The following is a 14,944-nucleotide window of genomic DNA, read 5'->3' as shown; positions in this document are numbered from 1 at the left end:
GGGCGTGGTTTAGCCCAATTGGCATACTGGACGAGCGGGGAGCGTAATTGGAGGGGTAGAAATGTCAAGTTGGGTTGATGGCTTCAGACATCCATACAGCTGTATGAAATGGGATGAAGTGCGATGGAAAACGACAACGGTGGTGAGAATGTGGTTGTGGAGGGGTAGGTAGTCGTGGTAGGTTTTCGGAGAAGTCAAGGCTCGGTTTAGGAAGGCTTGCATCATTGTTCTGATGGAGCATACGATCAGGTACACGCTGCTATGAATTTATGATAAGGTAGCTACTGTGTGGTTCCTGAGTTAGCCGTCAATAGCGCGGCTGTTGGTGGGCAGCAAGTTCTGGCAAGTCGCTACCTACATGTTGAGGAAAGGTGAAGGTGTCAATCGTGACTGTCAAGGAGATTTCCCGTGGCATTTTGCAGGCCGACGGGTGCCGGATCCGGGAAGGCAAGGGAGGACCATGCTTGATTCAGTTAGAGCTACGGGTCTTCGGATGGACAAGACCCATAGCTGTGCGCACCAACAAGGACTAGCGCCCTGTGTAATGAGTGGCGCTGGGCGCGCAGGAGCCATCTGGCCGGGCCCACCGTCCCACGTCGTATTTCCACGAGGGCAGGAGCTAAGACCCAAGAAGGTCAGGAACGCCAGGGGACCACTGGGAAGGAGGGTCCTTCCTTTTTTCTTTTTGTTTTCCTTCCTCGCCTAAGTCCTGACTTTCTTTGTTTCGTTGCTTCCCGTTTTAATGTCAATAAAGTACGGAGTACCTACTTACCTTACTTGACCAAGGTACCAGTAAGGTACTACGTACAATGAAAGGTCGGTCGTGATAGGCAACTGCGTGGAAGAAGCAAGAACCCCGAGAACGTTCCGCAAAGAACACGTCCACAGGGGATGCCACCATGAATATTGTTGAAATGCATGGGATGCCAACTTGCCCGATGAATGACAGTCAGCTACAGTCTAAGGTACAGTACGGACACAAGTACCTATTCATACACCGGGCAGTTACACGGCCATGCCCAGAATCCAGGGGCAAGGTCAGCTCTGGACGCGCCATTGGGTGGACGTTTGGCCAAGACCAATGGACAAAGGCATCAACCCTCATTACTATCAGCAATCGGCCCAGCCCAGCCCGGGCGCCGCAGTAGCTCGACCACCTCAGCTTGGGCGGCAGGTGGGTGGTAATATTGCCTCTTTGCATTCCCTCCACTCCCACCGACGCATCCGCAGCTCCGTCTACTTGTACATACAGTACAGCCCGGTGAGATAATCCTCTCCAGATCAAGGTACCTTACTCTGTACTTGGACGAGCTGAAGATGACCCTTATCGCGCAAAGACACCCAAGACACGCTACTGACGTACAGAACGCACCAGTGCCTGCGCCAGTCCCAACGCCAAACGCCAGCGGCAACGCCAAACCAGTAAACGCCAACGCCAACGCCGGCACCGCCAGCATGGGATTTTTCATTCCTGTTTTCTCTTCTTGTTCTTCTTCTTCCCCCTCCTCCCTCCGAGCTGCCGTCTCTTTCAGACTTTGTCTTTTTTTCAGCTCCGCCTCCTGCATTTGTTGTCCAGTGCTTACCACGTCGTTTCTTTGAGGAGGGTTTTTGGTGTTTAAACCATCCATTGTCACTCGTTTTTCCAAGTCTTGCCCGCCGACAGCCCTGCATCCATCACAATCGGAATATCCCTACCGTAATTCTGCCACTCTCCACGCTCGCTCATTCGGAATACACAGTCCTCGACAAAGACGAAACGCAGGAATCAAGATTGCTCCTATTGTCCAACTTTGCAAACCAAATCGATACTCGAGTACCGTCGTCAATCCAGGGCCCAGCACACTCGAAATAGCAAACGACACCCCCTGCGATACCCGTCGTCGCTTTTGCCTCCAAGGGCCACCCAAATCCATTCGACCCGAACCGCCCGGCCCCCAGTCGCTGTTCAACCGGGTCTCACCCACTCGAGAGCCTCAACCTTGAACCCGCCCACCATGCTCTCCACATTCCTCCTCGCCCTGCTGCCCCTCGTGGCAGCAACATCCTCCTCGAAACGCGGTCTCGTCTTCACTCCGAATTCCAATTGGCCTCAGGACAATCAAGTATGGGTTCAATCAGGTTCCGATCTGACATGGTATTACAATTACCAGGAAATCCCAAGCCCGGCCTTCTCGGGCAAGACTCAGGCCGAGTTCGAGTTCGTCCCCATGATGTGGGGTGTCTCATCGAACCCCCAAGACACGACATTCCTTAAGAGTGTGACGAGCTTGATCAAAGACAAAGGCATCAACATCACCCACGCCCTAGGCTTCAATGAACCTGATGGTCCCTCATCCTATGGCGGCAGTGATGTTGCCCCTTCTATCGCCGCCAAGGCCTGGGTTGCCAACTTCATTCCCCTTCAAGAGCTCGGCGTCAAGGTCGGTCTTCCCGCCTGCACCGGCGCTCCGGGCGGTTTGCCCTGGTTGAAGCAGTTCCTGGGCAACTGCTCCGCGCTCATTAGCACCGACGGAGAGACCAAGAACTGCACATACGACTTCCTCCCCGTACATTGGTACGACAACTTCGGAGGCCTGGCGAGTCACATTGGCGAACGTGTTGCAGCGTATGTTGTCACTCATTTCTCATGCTGTGCGCTGTCCCTCAGATAACTAACACTTGCCTAGGTTCCCCGACACCAAGATCTGGATTACCGAGTATGCCTACGCCAACCAGGAACTCTCCGCGACCCAGGACTTTTACAACATGAGCGCAGAGTACTTTGACCGTATCGACTACATTGAGCGGTACACGTACTTTGGTGCTTTCCGCTCCAAGACGAGCAACGTTGGCCCCAACGCCTCGTTTTTGAACAACGACGGCAAGTTGACAGACATTGGCTCATGGTACCTCGGCAAGAGTGCCACGGGCGTGAAGCCGACGTCCGGTGACAGTAGCGCCGCCGTTCGTGGAGGCGCACCGGTGCTTACTGCGATGGCGGCCACTATCCTCGGTGCCGTCTTCATTTTCGCCTCATGATTCAAACCGGCAACATGTAGATTTGGTCCTCCCCAACACGAGACGTGAGGGTTCTCATGACGATGTCATCATGATCTTATACGATGTAGGGCAGGGATATATACTACCCCCAGGAACATATTCATCGCATATACGGAGCTAGGATAATACCTTCTAGTCATCTTTTTTCCACATATTTGTAAGGTTTCTTTTCTCTCATCAAGTTATAGAACGCGGATTAGAGGGACAAAGAGCGGCGAAAAGATGTCGCCTTGAGCCCAGAAGACATTTTGGACATGTCCATAGAACGAATATATCTGACGACGTTAACAAAATCTGCACTATGTATATTGAACTGGACCAAGGTGAAAGCGGTGTTGTTGATTACGATACCTTCCATACCTTACATCGATGGTATCCTCGGGTTAAAGTCGGCATTAGCAGGGTGAGCCGTGGGGTTTGACTTTGATACAGAACATGGTCACGAACTCAAAGTCGAACCAAGTGTCATCTGATAAAAAGGCAGTGTTGGTCAGCAAATTCAACGGCAGTAGTTTGTCAGGTCGGTAGGACCGGGGTTCGCTGCGATGCGATGGCAGCAAGACGTAGCCGGCGGACGGCATTTCTGAGAGAGAATGACCTCGGCGAAAAGTGTTACTGGGTGTTAGTTAAAATCGCGCAAGAGAACGCGGCTGGCTAACAGAAGATATCCTCCGCGCTACTGCACCCCAGACTCCATGGGGACCCCCATCACTCGGGTCCTCAACTCCTACTGGCCGGCTCTGTGGCCGAGATGCCTCGGTCCAATTGACTCCCCCACAGCCACTGGTCTGGGCTGGAACTCAACGCCTGGGGAAAGACCCGAGCCCCGACACGATTGCCGGCAGCTAAGCCGTCATGAACCATGTCTACTTGACTACTTGACGTTGCTTGGCCCCCCCCTCCTTTCAATAACTGTCGACCAAACTCTCGAGCTTATTTTCCTCTTCACTTTACTTCTTCTCTGTCCTCGTTCTTCCATTGCTCCTTGAAGAGAAAAAACAGCCAAGCCGTCGTCGTAATACCTCCACAATATCATCAGACATTATGGCTCTCGAGAGAATCGGATCCATCGTGAAGCACCTTGCACCAGGTAGCGCCCTCAACCAGATGTACGTACGGTCCTTTTTGCGGACATGTGATTGCGTGTCTCCGATTCGGAGCATCACCACCTACAGCGGACGAACCAAACAGCTGACATTGCTTCCCCTCACAGCACCTCCAAGAACCCCGATGATATCGTCATTACGTTAGCCGTCCGCACGCCTTTGGCCAAGGCCAAGAAGGGCGGCTTCAAGGACACGACCCTCGAGTACATGGTGTACGCCCTCCTCAAGGAGGTCCGCGAACGGTCAAACATTGACCCCGCCCTGGTCGAGGATATCTGCATGGGAAATGTGCGTAGCCACACAAACAGTCTCCCCGTTTCCCAAACAGACAAACCGCTGACTCTTGTGATCGTTACAGGTCTCCGATGGCAAGGCCGCCTACAAGCTCCGCGCCGCCGCCCTGGCAGCAGGCTTCCCCAACACCGCCGGCGCCTCCTCCGTAAACCGCTTCTGCTCCTCAGGCCTCAAGGCCACCGCCGACATCGCCCACGCCATCAGCAACGGCTCCATCGAGGTTGGCATCGGCATGGGCGCCGAACAAATGACCATTGGCGGTGATGCCCTCGACCAGCCCTTTGACGAGGCCGTCGTCTCCCAGTCCCAGGAGTCGGCCGACTGCATGCAGCCCATGGGCTGGACCTCGGAGAACGTCTCGCGCGACTTCAACCTCAGCCGCGAGGAGCTCGACAAGTACGCCGCCGAGAGTTTCCAGAGGGCCGAGAGGGCGCAGAACGCCGGCTGGTTCGACGACGAGATTGTGCCCATCAAGACAAAGCTTGTCGGCCCCGACGGCGACGTTAAGGAGGTTACTCTTACCCGCGACGAGGGCATCCGCCCTGGAACGACGGCCGAGAGCCTGGGCAAGATTCGCTCCGCGTTCCCGCAGTGGGGTCCCACCACCACCGGAGGCAACGCCAGCCAGGTCACTGACGGAGGTGAGTCCACATCTACTGGTGAAACAATCCATGTTTACAAGCGTGCTAATCCTTTTACTCAGCCGCCGCCGTCCTCCTGATGAAGCGCTCCACGGCCATCAAGCTCGGCCAGCCCATCATCGCCAAGTACGTCGGCTCCACCGTCGCCGGCCTGGCCCCGCGCATCATGGGCATCGGCCCGTCCGTCGCCATCCCCAAGCTGCTCGCCCAGCACAACCTCTCCCTCGCCGACATTGACGTCGTCGAGATCAACGAGGCCTTCTCCAGCATGGCCGTCTACTGCCGTGACAAGCTCGCTCTCGATTGGGCCAAGATGAACCCCCGCGGAGGTGCCGTCGCCCTCGGCCACCCGCTCGGCGCCACGGGCGCGAGACAGATTGTTACTGGTCTGAGCGAGCTGCGCAGGACAAAGAAGAAGATTCTGTTGACGAGCATGTGTATTGGTACGGGACAGGGTATGGCTGGTTTGTTTGTCAATGAGGCTGCGTAAAGCAGAACGCGGGAAGTTCGTTGATAGTTGTTGGAAATAAGCATCAAGAATGTGAATGATTGTACGATCACTGCGCCCCCGAGTTTACGGGTATTGGTTAATGTCATGGCACAAGTTTGAAAGATCTTGGTGAGGAGCTGTGGTAAATTTGAATGCAAACAACAGTATGAGGCCCAGTTGAATAGGCCATGTTCAACACGTCAGTGAAACATACACATCACTTCAGAATCAGGCTAGAAGAAGTTTGGAAAACAACCACGCCGCTTTTTATATAAAATTTCTATAAACGTATCCATAACGTAGTCGTTGCGTTGCGAATCATTAAGCATAAAGTACGCTTCGTAAGACGAACAGATATCCTGCAAGAACTGAATGTCGGAACGCCTTTCCTCGCTCCAAAAATGCTGGTTACCAAAAACGACGCCGCATTCTACCATATGTACAAACCAACCCCGCGCGCACTTGACGGTAAGAATTGATTGACTTGCGCCTCTTTTTCTCTCTCAAGCATTCGCGACTTCGCTGATGCTAGTCTCGTACTCGGTCAGCTTCAAGGCTTCCTGGACATCCGTCACGAAGTGTGACTCTCCGCCGACCAGATCTATGATGCCTGCCTGTCTCAAGAGTCTCCAGATGTGATGGCGCGGGTTGGTAGGGCCGCGGCTGAAGAACACTCTAACACCACGCTCTCTATACCCGCTAACAATCTCCAGCAACACCTGCGTGCCCGATCCGTCTAGTGAGGTGACACCGTGGATATCGAAAATGACATTCTTGTTGTGTTGCTCGCCGCGCAGTCTCGGCAGCGCAGGATGCGCCATGCTCGTGCCGTAAAGCTCCAGTCTACGAAGACGTGCCTTGAGCTCTCCAGTGTTGGCAAAAGTCAAAGGTTCGGGAATCTTGACAATCAGGCAGCCTTCCACAAACTCTAGCCTGTCGGGGTTCAGCTCGGCGTTCTCGAAGCGCTGCGTGCCGGGAATGCGTCCCAGAATCTGAATGCGGGGCCGAGTCGAGTGCTTGATGACCTGAAGCAGAGACAGACCAACGCCGATAGCCATGCCGAGGGTGAGCGAGTAGAAAATTGTCGACACGAAGATGATGAGCATCAGTCCCAGTTCAGTCCAGCCTCGAATCTTGAAGAAGAAAGCAATGTCGTGCGGAGCCTCCTCGAGGAGGGACCAGGCTACAACGGTGATCATGGATGACAGGACCGGTTTCTGAGAATGTTAGATGATGGACCTACTTGTGGGAAGTGACAACTTACGGGAAGGTAGTAAAAGTACGGCAACAGGAAGAAGACGGCAAGAAGCGTAATCAAGCTGAGGAAGATGGAGCTCATCGGAGTCTTGCCGCCGGTCTGCTTGTTCAGTTTGCTTCTACCATATCCACCAAAGGCGGGTAAGCTCATGAAGCAAGCTCCAACAATGTTGGCGGCGCCCAGAGCAACAAGTTCTCTGTTGGGGCTCAGCTGAATCCCGTGAGGGCTATCGGAGCTGCTCAAGCTTTTCGCGGCAACGGATGATTCGAAGAATCCCAGAAGCGCAATCAGGAAGGATGTGCCCATTGCTTCACGAACATGCTCCATGTGAGAAGTCTGGAAGGGCCATCTGAATTGGAAAAGATGACCCGAAGCCGCCTTAACCGGCCCAAGAATCTCGACTCCCTTGCTCTCCCAGTCGAAGTGCCAAGAGAGAAGTGCGGCGATGACGACAACGAAGAAACGATCAGGAATGTACGCAACCCCCGGATACTTGGGCACCATGTGTTTCTTGAGCTCTCTCATAGTCATCATGATTACGAAGCTGACTCCGGCCACAATGAAGGTAAGCTTGTGAACATGGTCGAACGAGCTGAAGATGAACTCTAACTTGTCCATGCTGCTTCCGTGGCCCACACCCATTTCTGCCGCATACTTGGCAAGACCAAGCTCGGGAATAGACTGGTCAACCGCAATAACGAAGCCAATTGCAGAGATGAAACCGCGCAGGAACGGCTTGCTGAGAACGCTGTCGAGGAATCCCAGGCGGGCCAGACCCGCAAGAAAGACAGTAGCACCAGCCATACCCGCAACAACACCACAGATCTTAGCTTGGACCTCTGCATTGTACTCATCGCTCTTGTCATGGTCGATGCTGCCTCTGACCACAGACCCGACCAACAAAGAACCAGCAGCTTCCGGACCAACTACCATCTGAGGCGCGCTGCCGAAAACAGCGTATACGAATGGGTTGAAGACGAAGGCATACAGTCCATTGATAGGAGGGACATGTGCGAGGTTGTCAGCGAGAGACAAAGCCATAGGTAGGTAGAGGGAGGCGAGCGTCAAAGCTGCAACCAGGTCTCCCTTCAGATACGACCATTGGTACTGCGGCAGCCAAGTCAAGAGAGGGATGTAGTACGAAAGATACCTGGAAAACAAGCAGAGTTAGCAGGCAAAGCAGATTTGAGCGGTGAAAAACTCGGGGCCCAGGTCCTGCTCACATCCAAACGGTATCCTTGAAGCCGGCCTGCTCTGCCAGAGTTCTCGAGGAGTGCATCTTCCTGCTCTTGATCTTCCTGACAAATCGCTTCCTCCAGTGGTCGTCGCCCGTGATTGCGGTCAACACAGGGTCCAATATTGGGATCTCGGACGCCGAGGAGGATGCTCTGTCAAACTCGGGATCCATGCTACCAGCAGGGCTGGCGGGTCGCGGCGAGAATGTACCATTTGGGTAGCTGTTAGCTGGCGGGTGATCGATGAGTACATTCTGCAAGAGGCTCGTCGACTCGCTCGGGGGAAATGTGTTCGGTCGGTTGAGGCTGGAACCGGCGCGAGGAGGATCGCGAGTTTCGTTGTCGTGAGGAAGAGGGGTTGCTAGCGGAGTGGCATCCTCGCGAGTGCTCAAGTATTCGGACTCGCCGCCGAGAGAGCTTGGGGATTGGATGGGAGAGCCCATGGTGTAGCTCTGGCGCAAACCGCTGGGATTCGCTGGGCGATGTGTTGTCTGCGTTGTTTGTGTTGTTTGCGAAGAAGGACTGCGACTCGGTTGTGGTCGGCTACCTGACATTTTTTCGTACCCCCAAACAAGATGACGTTACAGGTTCATGCGGCGAGGGGCGGGAGAGAGGAAGAGCGCTGGAGAGAGGCTCGGATGAGATTGGCGGGGGTGAGCTTAAGCGAGACTGGATCTTGGGATTTAGATCGATTTGGAGATTCTTCGGGATTATGCGTATGCGTATACACAGGGCGTAACACTGATCTTGTTGGTGTTGTTGTTTGGATGTGACGAGAGGTTGCAGTCGTCTCGAGTCTAGGTAGGTCACAAATGTTGCCGGCGGGTAGAGACGGAAGGACGAGATTCGGGACGGAAAAGACGGCGATGGGGATAGAAATGCCGAGTATCAGTTTGTTGGAGCAATGCCAGGCTGCACCATGATAGGAAAATTTGTCACAGCAAGGCTGACTCGTTGGTCAAACAATTGCGACGAGAGAGATTGGAGGTGTTGTGGCTCGCGACGTAGAAAGAGGCGAGCGTACTGTGGTTTGTGGACTGGGAGCTAGGTAACTAGCACCAAAGGGCCCCGAAGGCAAAGGGTCGCCTGGGAACGAGGGAACGAAATGGTCGGTGAATGTTTTCTGCAAGGATTAGGATTCCAGTTCCGCAATTGCCCCAAGGTCCAAGGATCGGAGTGACATCAATGCGTTGGGGCTCTTCAAAGTTGTGTGTCAGCGGAACTCGATTCGACGATACAACCTTTCCCACCTTCCCTACCTAACTGTATCCGTACGCAGTATGGTCTACGGGCAGAACCGACCGGGATGTGTTTGTCTGCGGTTACGTACTGATTGCCATGTCCATTCCCGGCTTAGGAACGCCAGCGGTCAGTGGCATCCAGTGGCATCCTTCCACCGAGAGGGAATGCCGTAATACGGTGAGGACGGCATACCGGCAAAACCATCCCGCGGCAAACAACACTGCTAGTCCTGATTTGGCATCTACCTGCTCACCGCCCTGGAAAGTGACTGATTACGTGAGTAGGTACGGAGTAAGGTGGAAGCCAAGGTCTTGTACTCCGCCAGTCCACTCATTGCCCTCGGCCCCTCCTCCTGCTCCTGCACATCTTCAGTGCCAATGCGGTGCTTCCCGCCTGTTGTCTCCAGAACTCCAGCCGATCGGCAAAAGAGAAGCTGTGGCTCGTGCGCTACGCTGTACATAAGCCATCTGTGGCTGGTGCAGCTCTCACCTCATGTGGCTGGACTGAAGCTCCCTCTTATTGTGAAATGCCCAAGGTGACATGAGCAGATCCCCCGCCAAAGGGACGCATCCATTGCATCAAATCATCCTATCACATCTCACGCCCTTGAATCTCATGATACTCGTCATGAGCACCACCCATCATGACCTGCTTCCCATCGCCTTACTGGCACGGCCATCACTCACTCATCCTCCACGATCTCAGCTGAGCTTCTCATTCCCACTCCCGAGATTCTTCAACCGTTGATGCACCTTGACACCATGTCGTTGAACAAGACCACTCTTGTGTTTTCACAACGCACGATCCCGCTCGAGTGCGATGTGTATTCCTGTGCTGATTATCCACTCATAGCTCCCGTCTTCCTGTACTTCCACTCAGGTGGCCTCGTGAGCGGTTCCAGAGAATGTGTTCCGCCTTGGCTTGTACAGGTGAGCCCTTCATCTTCATGAACAACCACCCGTGCTTCCTCATCCGACAATGGTAGCTGACCTTACCACACTAGGTCTGCTTCAAGAATCAATGGACTCTCATCAGTGCGAGCTATCGGATGCTTCCCCAGGCCAAAGCTTCAGGTCTGCTCCATGATGCCACTGACGCTTACTCCTTTGCCCTGCGTTGGGCAATCACAAATGAACTTGCCCCAAATCGAAAAGTGATTGTAGGTGGATCAAGTGCGGGTAAGAGGCTCATCACCACGTCGCCTGAAGTCTTCATCGAGGCCCTGATGACTTGAGCCCTAGGTTTCTTCATTGCCTCTCTGACGGCCCATCACCTCCACCCGACTCCCCTTGCTCTGTTATCAATCACCGGTATCACTACTTTCCGTCATCCATTCTTCAGTTCCTCAGTCTTACTTACACCGGAACCCATAACCGAAGCACAAATGAGCCACCACTTATCCGCACCGGTATCTATAGGAGTGACATCCGCAAATAATCCACAGGTCTTCCATGTTGAGAAGATCCTTCCTGATGGCGCCAAGAATACCGCATTTGTATTGCCTCCACTCCCCATCTCAGATGATGGCAACTGCGATGAGTTCCCCCGAGGATGTCTCTATGACTACTACCTTTACCGCAACGAGTTTCTCAATCTTGTGGGTGAAATTGACCCAGGCTACGAATGGGCCGAAAGTGAGATGGGAGAGAGTAGAGCTGCGGCGTGGCCACCCACGACCATCATACAGGGTGACGCTGATGAAGATGTTGACCTCTCTGTGAGCACTCACATGGTTCATTGTCTCGGCGATAGCAAGGTGAAGCTCTTCCTTGCTGAGGGACAGCCCCACCTCTACGAAGCGACGAGGTTCATTGAAGACGACATGAGTGGAATGGATGCCGTTAGACAGGCAGTATCAAATCTGGAGGCCGACGTTGCCCGTGCCCTTGCCTGACCGATACTGTCTCACTGGACTCGGACGAGGTCGAACCAAGTACAAGCTGTGGGAGAGGGGGGTTTGTTTCCAAACTGAGGTGGCCTGATGGGCAGGTAGCAATCGAGGGTTTCCTCACCGACTGCCTGATCGCGCGATGGCACTTATCATGGATCTGCCCCTGACGAAGGGTCAATAATGTTTTCCTGTATGCCTACCTCAGCCTCCACTTCGCAACGGAAGAAGAGGTTAGGTCCGAGTCGATACCTCGAAAAAGCCGTCCTTGCGAAGAAATGTGAAAGTTCGTCTTACTGGTCATAACAAATAGTGTGCAACCCCCAACTGCGAGCAACCATGCGGCCTTCGCCTAGAGAACCCCAAAGTCTCCGACGGCCCCGACCTGAATCGAGGGCTTTCGAATCAGGGGCCCCGAATCATCACTTTGATTTCATGCACGAATCTAGCTCTCATCACTCTAGCTGGGGACGCTTGCAGATCCTTAAACCAAACCAACATGACGGTACAGCGTTGTCATTGGCTGGTCCCCACAGGGCACACATGTGCCGCATTAATGTCACGTCCGCCCTGGGCGCTTCCGGTGCCAATCCCCGCTCTCCCGGGGGCCGTTTCCCGTCACTATCACACTCAGAACCATCACGTAAACTCTTTTGCCCAACAGCATCGCGAGACCGCCCCCGATCAACTTCACATATCGAGTTCGCTATGCCCGCAATGCGGTCGCAATGCGGGGCCCTCTCATAAAGCATCGGGGGCCATGGCTTTGTCAAACATCTCAGAGCGAATCACTTGGCGTTTTTGGACCCCGCGCTCATCACCGAGCTGATTTCTCGTAAGCTCGACTGAATCAGGCACGGCCATTGGCAGCAATCATCAAGTTGCAGGGAATGAATCACGCGCAGCGATTCGGCGCAACCCGTCCCTTCACTCCTTTTGCCTTTGTCCACGAGGGCATTTGTTTGCTAGTCATTATGTTAATATAAGAGAGCCTGTTCCCATGTTGTTTTCCCTTGTTTCGATCTTCGGAGTACCATCAATCAATTCTCGCTCCTACTCCAATAACCAACTCAAATAAAGCTCAAATCAAAGCCAAGACTCAACTGCTTGTTCTTGACGAACTTCTTTTCAACACAGCAACCTCGCGACAGGAAATTTCGACTCATTTAATTACATCACAATGCACATCTCAGCCAAGTCCATACTTGGCCTCGTCACCCTTGGCTTGCTCTCAGTAGCAAATGCATCGGTACAGGATTTTGAGCTCATGGTCCCTCGCACATTCACCAACGCCGATGGCACTACTTCAACAATACGCATGAACCGCAACACCAAGTTCACCCAGGGATCAGAAGGTACACGGCCAGTTCGCCTATCAAAAAGATTCCCCTTCTCTTCCGGTAGAGACGAGTGGTGCGGAGAGATGGCCGAGGACCCAGCGACAGATTTCTCAGCTTCCGCTCCGCTGGCAGCAGACTGCCAGGCACTCGCCAGCTCTCTCAGCAGTCAGAATGGATTTTGGACTTTGCAGCCCGGAGACTTCTCTTCCAACGGATGGGCTACTGTAGTGAGCTCCGGAACTTGCAGCTTTGCCGTCAGATATGCCGATTCTGGCAGCGCGGCTAGCCCTATGAACGTTGGCACGAACGATATCCGCTTCTACACGACGAGATATGGTGTCATGGCACAGAATGGAAAGCTCGGGCTGCAAGGGACTGTGCAGTGTTACAACAATCAGAAGATGCTGTTTGTTACTTGGGGTTTAACTCATAGCTGAGTTGAAGTAGCAAACAAGGTGCCGAAGTAGACAAACTCCTAATGACCATGTGAGGAGGCAAATCGACCATGACGTAGCCACAGGTTGATAGTAGTAATCTCAAATAGTTGAAAAAAGATGATTTCACTCATTCTGGAGGCAAACTTTCTGTGTCCGGTTATTTCTCATAAAGCAACTTACCTCATTCAGCATCTTCTTGCGCGAGTACTACCTTTTCTTCCTATGCTACAGTTCAAGGACTTTTATTAATTTTGCTTTGGTGGTTAATGAGGAATACAACATGACCTCTGCTTCCCAGATGCACCGTCGCTTTTCAAACAATCCAGGCAGTTAAACACCCGTCTTTGCTGGATGATCTTGGCTGCCTCCTTTTCAACTTCATACGACAAGTTGCGGTTGGCGTACTTATTCGAGCGGCAGCCACAAACCCCAACCTCCCGTATGCACGAGAAATCCATCATCGTGATCTTGGGAAGATCAACTGCCGTGTTGAGCAGGTTGCAGAATTTGTGAGTCGCAAAGTCGATGTCTTTTGGCAGAATGTTGGACTTTCGGAGAGTCTCGATATACGACGCCAGTGCTTTGGCGGATCTCACACAAGGGTTTTGAGATATGTCCCACGTCCAAGTCATGGGGCTAACGAGACCCTTGTAGAATGAGTTGCAGCATTCGTGTCTTTTCGCCTCCAAACATCCTGAATAATCAACGTCAAGATGATCCTCCACATGAGCCCCGTGAACAAGGTTACTTACGGATGATGTCATGCCTCAGCAGAGGATGATCTGCCAATACCTTGACTTGCTCCGAGCCTCTCGAAATTGGTCCTTCGTGGTGGAGGAAGACTCTCCACGATAACTCTGAGAATTCGAGGGGGAGGTCTATGACATATGAAAAGACCAAGAGGTGACAAAGGTCTGCCATTGGCGGCACATTTTCATCGTAGTCTGAGAGCCAATCCCTGATCCATACCATTCCGCAGTACTTAAATGCCCCGGTGCATTCATACTTGTCGCTCACGAAAGCAAGTCTCGCCAGGCCGATGGGTTTTGGTCTCTCGGTAACATAGGCGTTGTGAAGAATCTGGCTCAGAATAGACATGGACTCGGCATCGTCATCCGGGAGATCAAGGCTGTACGGAAGTGAGAGTCCGGTGCTCTTGGCCAATTCTGTGCCTTCTTTGAATTTGCCTCCCAGCATTACCTTGAAGACTGGCGAGTTCAGCATCAGAACCTTCGAAGATACCCTTACTTCCTTGTTCTGTAATTGCTCGTATTCTAGGAGCTTCGCATCGGCGTCTACACCATCTTCGCTATCTTCGGCAACATCGGCATCGTCTATGCCCAGCCGGCTGAGCACAAGAATGAGATCTCCATCTTTGTCGATTTCGCGGCGGATGGACATATTGGAGTGCATACGCGGATCTTTGTCTATGCCTGAAGATCACGAAGTAAACCACGCAACGGTTTGCAGCAGGTCATTAATTTTCTCGATGTCATGCCTCAACGTGAAGCCCCAGAAGGTTTCAGATCTAATCTTTTAACTTTGCTATGTCAGCATAGGTTGCCCACGTGCGTAGCTAGGATCACGGTCCGTGGACGAGTCTGAAACGAGAAATCTGCCCAGAGCTGGGGCTCAGTCTCCCACCATGCTAGCAAAGCACTTTAATGGTCCCATGAAATTTCCCAAGGCTATCAGGTTCATACAATTGTTCTCGTCATTAAACATAGTAGTTGGGCACAAACCGAAAGGTGCCAGCTTAAGGATAAGAAGCAAGGATCGGATTACTCACAACAGTATGGTAAGCAGCTAAGACACTGGTCAACGGTATGGTCAGATGACACATGTCATCTAGAATGATTTATATATAGAAACCAAGCTTGGAATAAGAGTCACATCACGCTCTTATTTCTGTAAAATTCAAGTCTCACCGCAAGCGTTGGCACATGCGCGCAATATCGTCAGACACAACGCGTC

The 14,944-nt window shown here is 52.8% G+C and overlaps 6 protein-coding genes across 6 annotated transcripts; 4 read left to right on the top strand and 2 right to left on the bottom strand.

Annotated features, from left to right (window-relative positions):
- Positions 1 to 1,994: 1,994 nt before the first annotated feature.
- CABS01_16058 (uncharacterized protein) lies at positions 1,995 to 3,018 on the top strand (the record flags this gene model as incomplete). The annotated part of the gene is made up of 2 exons (XM_060549390.1): positions 1,995 to 2,605; positions 2,667 to 3,018. The coding sequence occupies 2 exons, from the start codon at positions 1,995 to 1,997 to the stop codon at positions 3,016 to 3,018; spliced, it is 963 nt and encodes a 320-aa protein (XP_060390246.1).
- Positions 3,019 to 4,083: 1,065 nt separating this feature from the next.
- On the top strand, positions 4,084 to 5,570 carry CABS01_16057 (acetyl-CoA acetyltransferase; the record flags this gene model as incomplete). The annotated part of the gene is made up of 4 exons (XM_060549389.1): positions 4,084 to 4,148; positions 4,253 to 4,433; positions 4,504 to 5,080; positions 5,143 to 5,570. 4 exons carry the CDS (start codon positions 4,084 to 4,086, stop codon positions 5,568 to 5,570), a joined length of 1,251 nt encoding a protein of 416 aa, XP_060390245.1.
- Positions 5,571 to 6,073: 503 nt separating this feature from the next.
- On the bottom strand, positions 6,074 to 8,506 carry CABS01_16056 (sulfate permease; the record flags this gene model as incomplete). Its single annotated transcript, XM_060549388.1, has 3 exons — positions 6,074 to 6,787; positions 6,835 to 7,978; positions 8,052 to 8,506. 3 exons carry the CDS (start codon positions 8,504 to 8,506, stop codon positions 6,074 to 6,076), a joined length of 2,313 nt encoding a protein of 770 aa, XP_060390244.1.
- Positions 8,507 to 10,066: 1,560 nt separating this feature from the next.
- On the top strand, positions 10,067 to 11,199 carry CABS01_16055 (uncharacterized protein; the record flags this gene model as incomplete). The annotated part of the gene is made up of 3 exons (XM_060549387.1): positions 10,067 to 10,234; positions 10,309 to 10,483; positions 10,547 to 11,199. 3 exons carry the CDS (start codon positions 10,067 to 10,069, stop codon positions 11,197 to 11,199), a joined length of 996 nt encoding a protein of 331 aa, XP_060390243.1.
- Positions 11,200 to 12,373: 1,174 nt separating this feature from the next.
- On the top strand, positions 12,374 to 12,970 carry CABS01_16054 (uncharacterized protein; the record flags this gene model as incomplete). The annotated part of the gene is made up of 1 exon (XM_060549386.1): positions 12,374 to 12,970. The coding sequence occupies one exon, from the start codon at positions 12,374 to 12,376 to the stop codon at positions 12,968 to 12,970; it is 597 nt and encodes a 198-aa protein (XP_060390242.1).
- Positions 12,971 to 13,233: 263 nt separating this feature from the next.
- CABS01_16053 (uncharacterized protein) lies at positions 13,234 to 14,371 on the bottom strand (the record flags this gene model as incomplete). The annotated part of the gene is made up of 2 exons (XM_060549385.1): positions 13,234 to 13,664; positions 13,723 to 14,371. 2 exons carry the CDS (start codon positions 14,369 to 14,371, stop codon positions 13,234 to 13,236), a joined length of 1,080 nt encoding a protein of 359 aa, XP_060390241.1.
- Positions 14,372 to 14,944: the final 573 nt, after the last annotated feature.

This window comes from Colletotrichum abscissum, assembly GCF_030869225.1.
Source record: "Colletotrichum abscissum strain IMI 504890 chromosome Unknown Scaffold_80.1, whole genome shotgun sequence".
Taxonomy (NCBI): domain Eukaryota; kingdom Fungi; phylum Ascomycota; class Sordariomycetes; order Glomerellales; family Glomerellaceae; genus Colletotrichum; species Colletotrichum abscissum.
The sequence above is the reverse complement of the archived record's forward strand: the minus strand, read 5'-3'. Positions and strand labels throughout refer to the sequence as shown.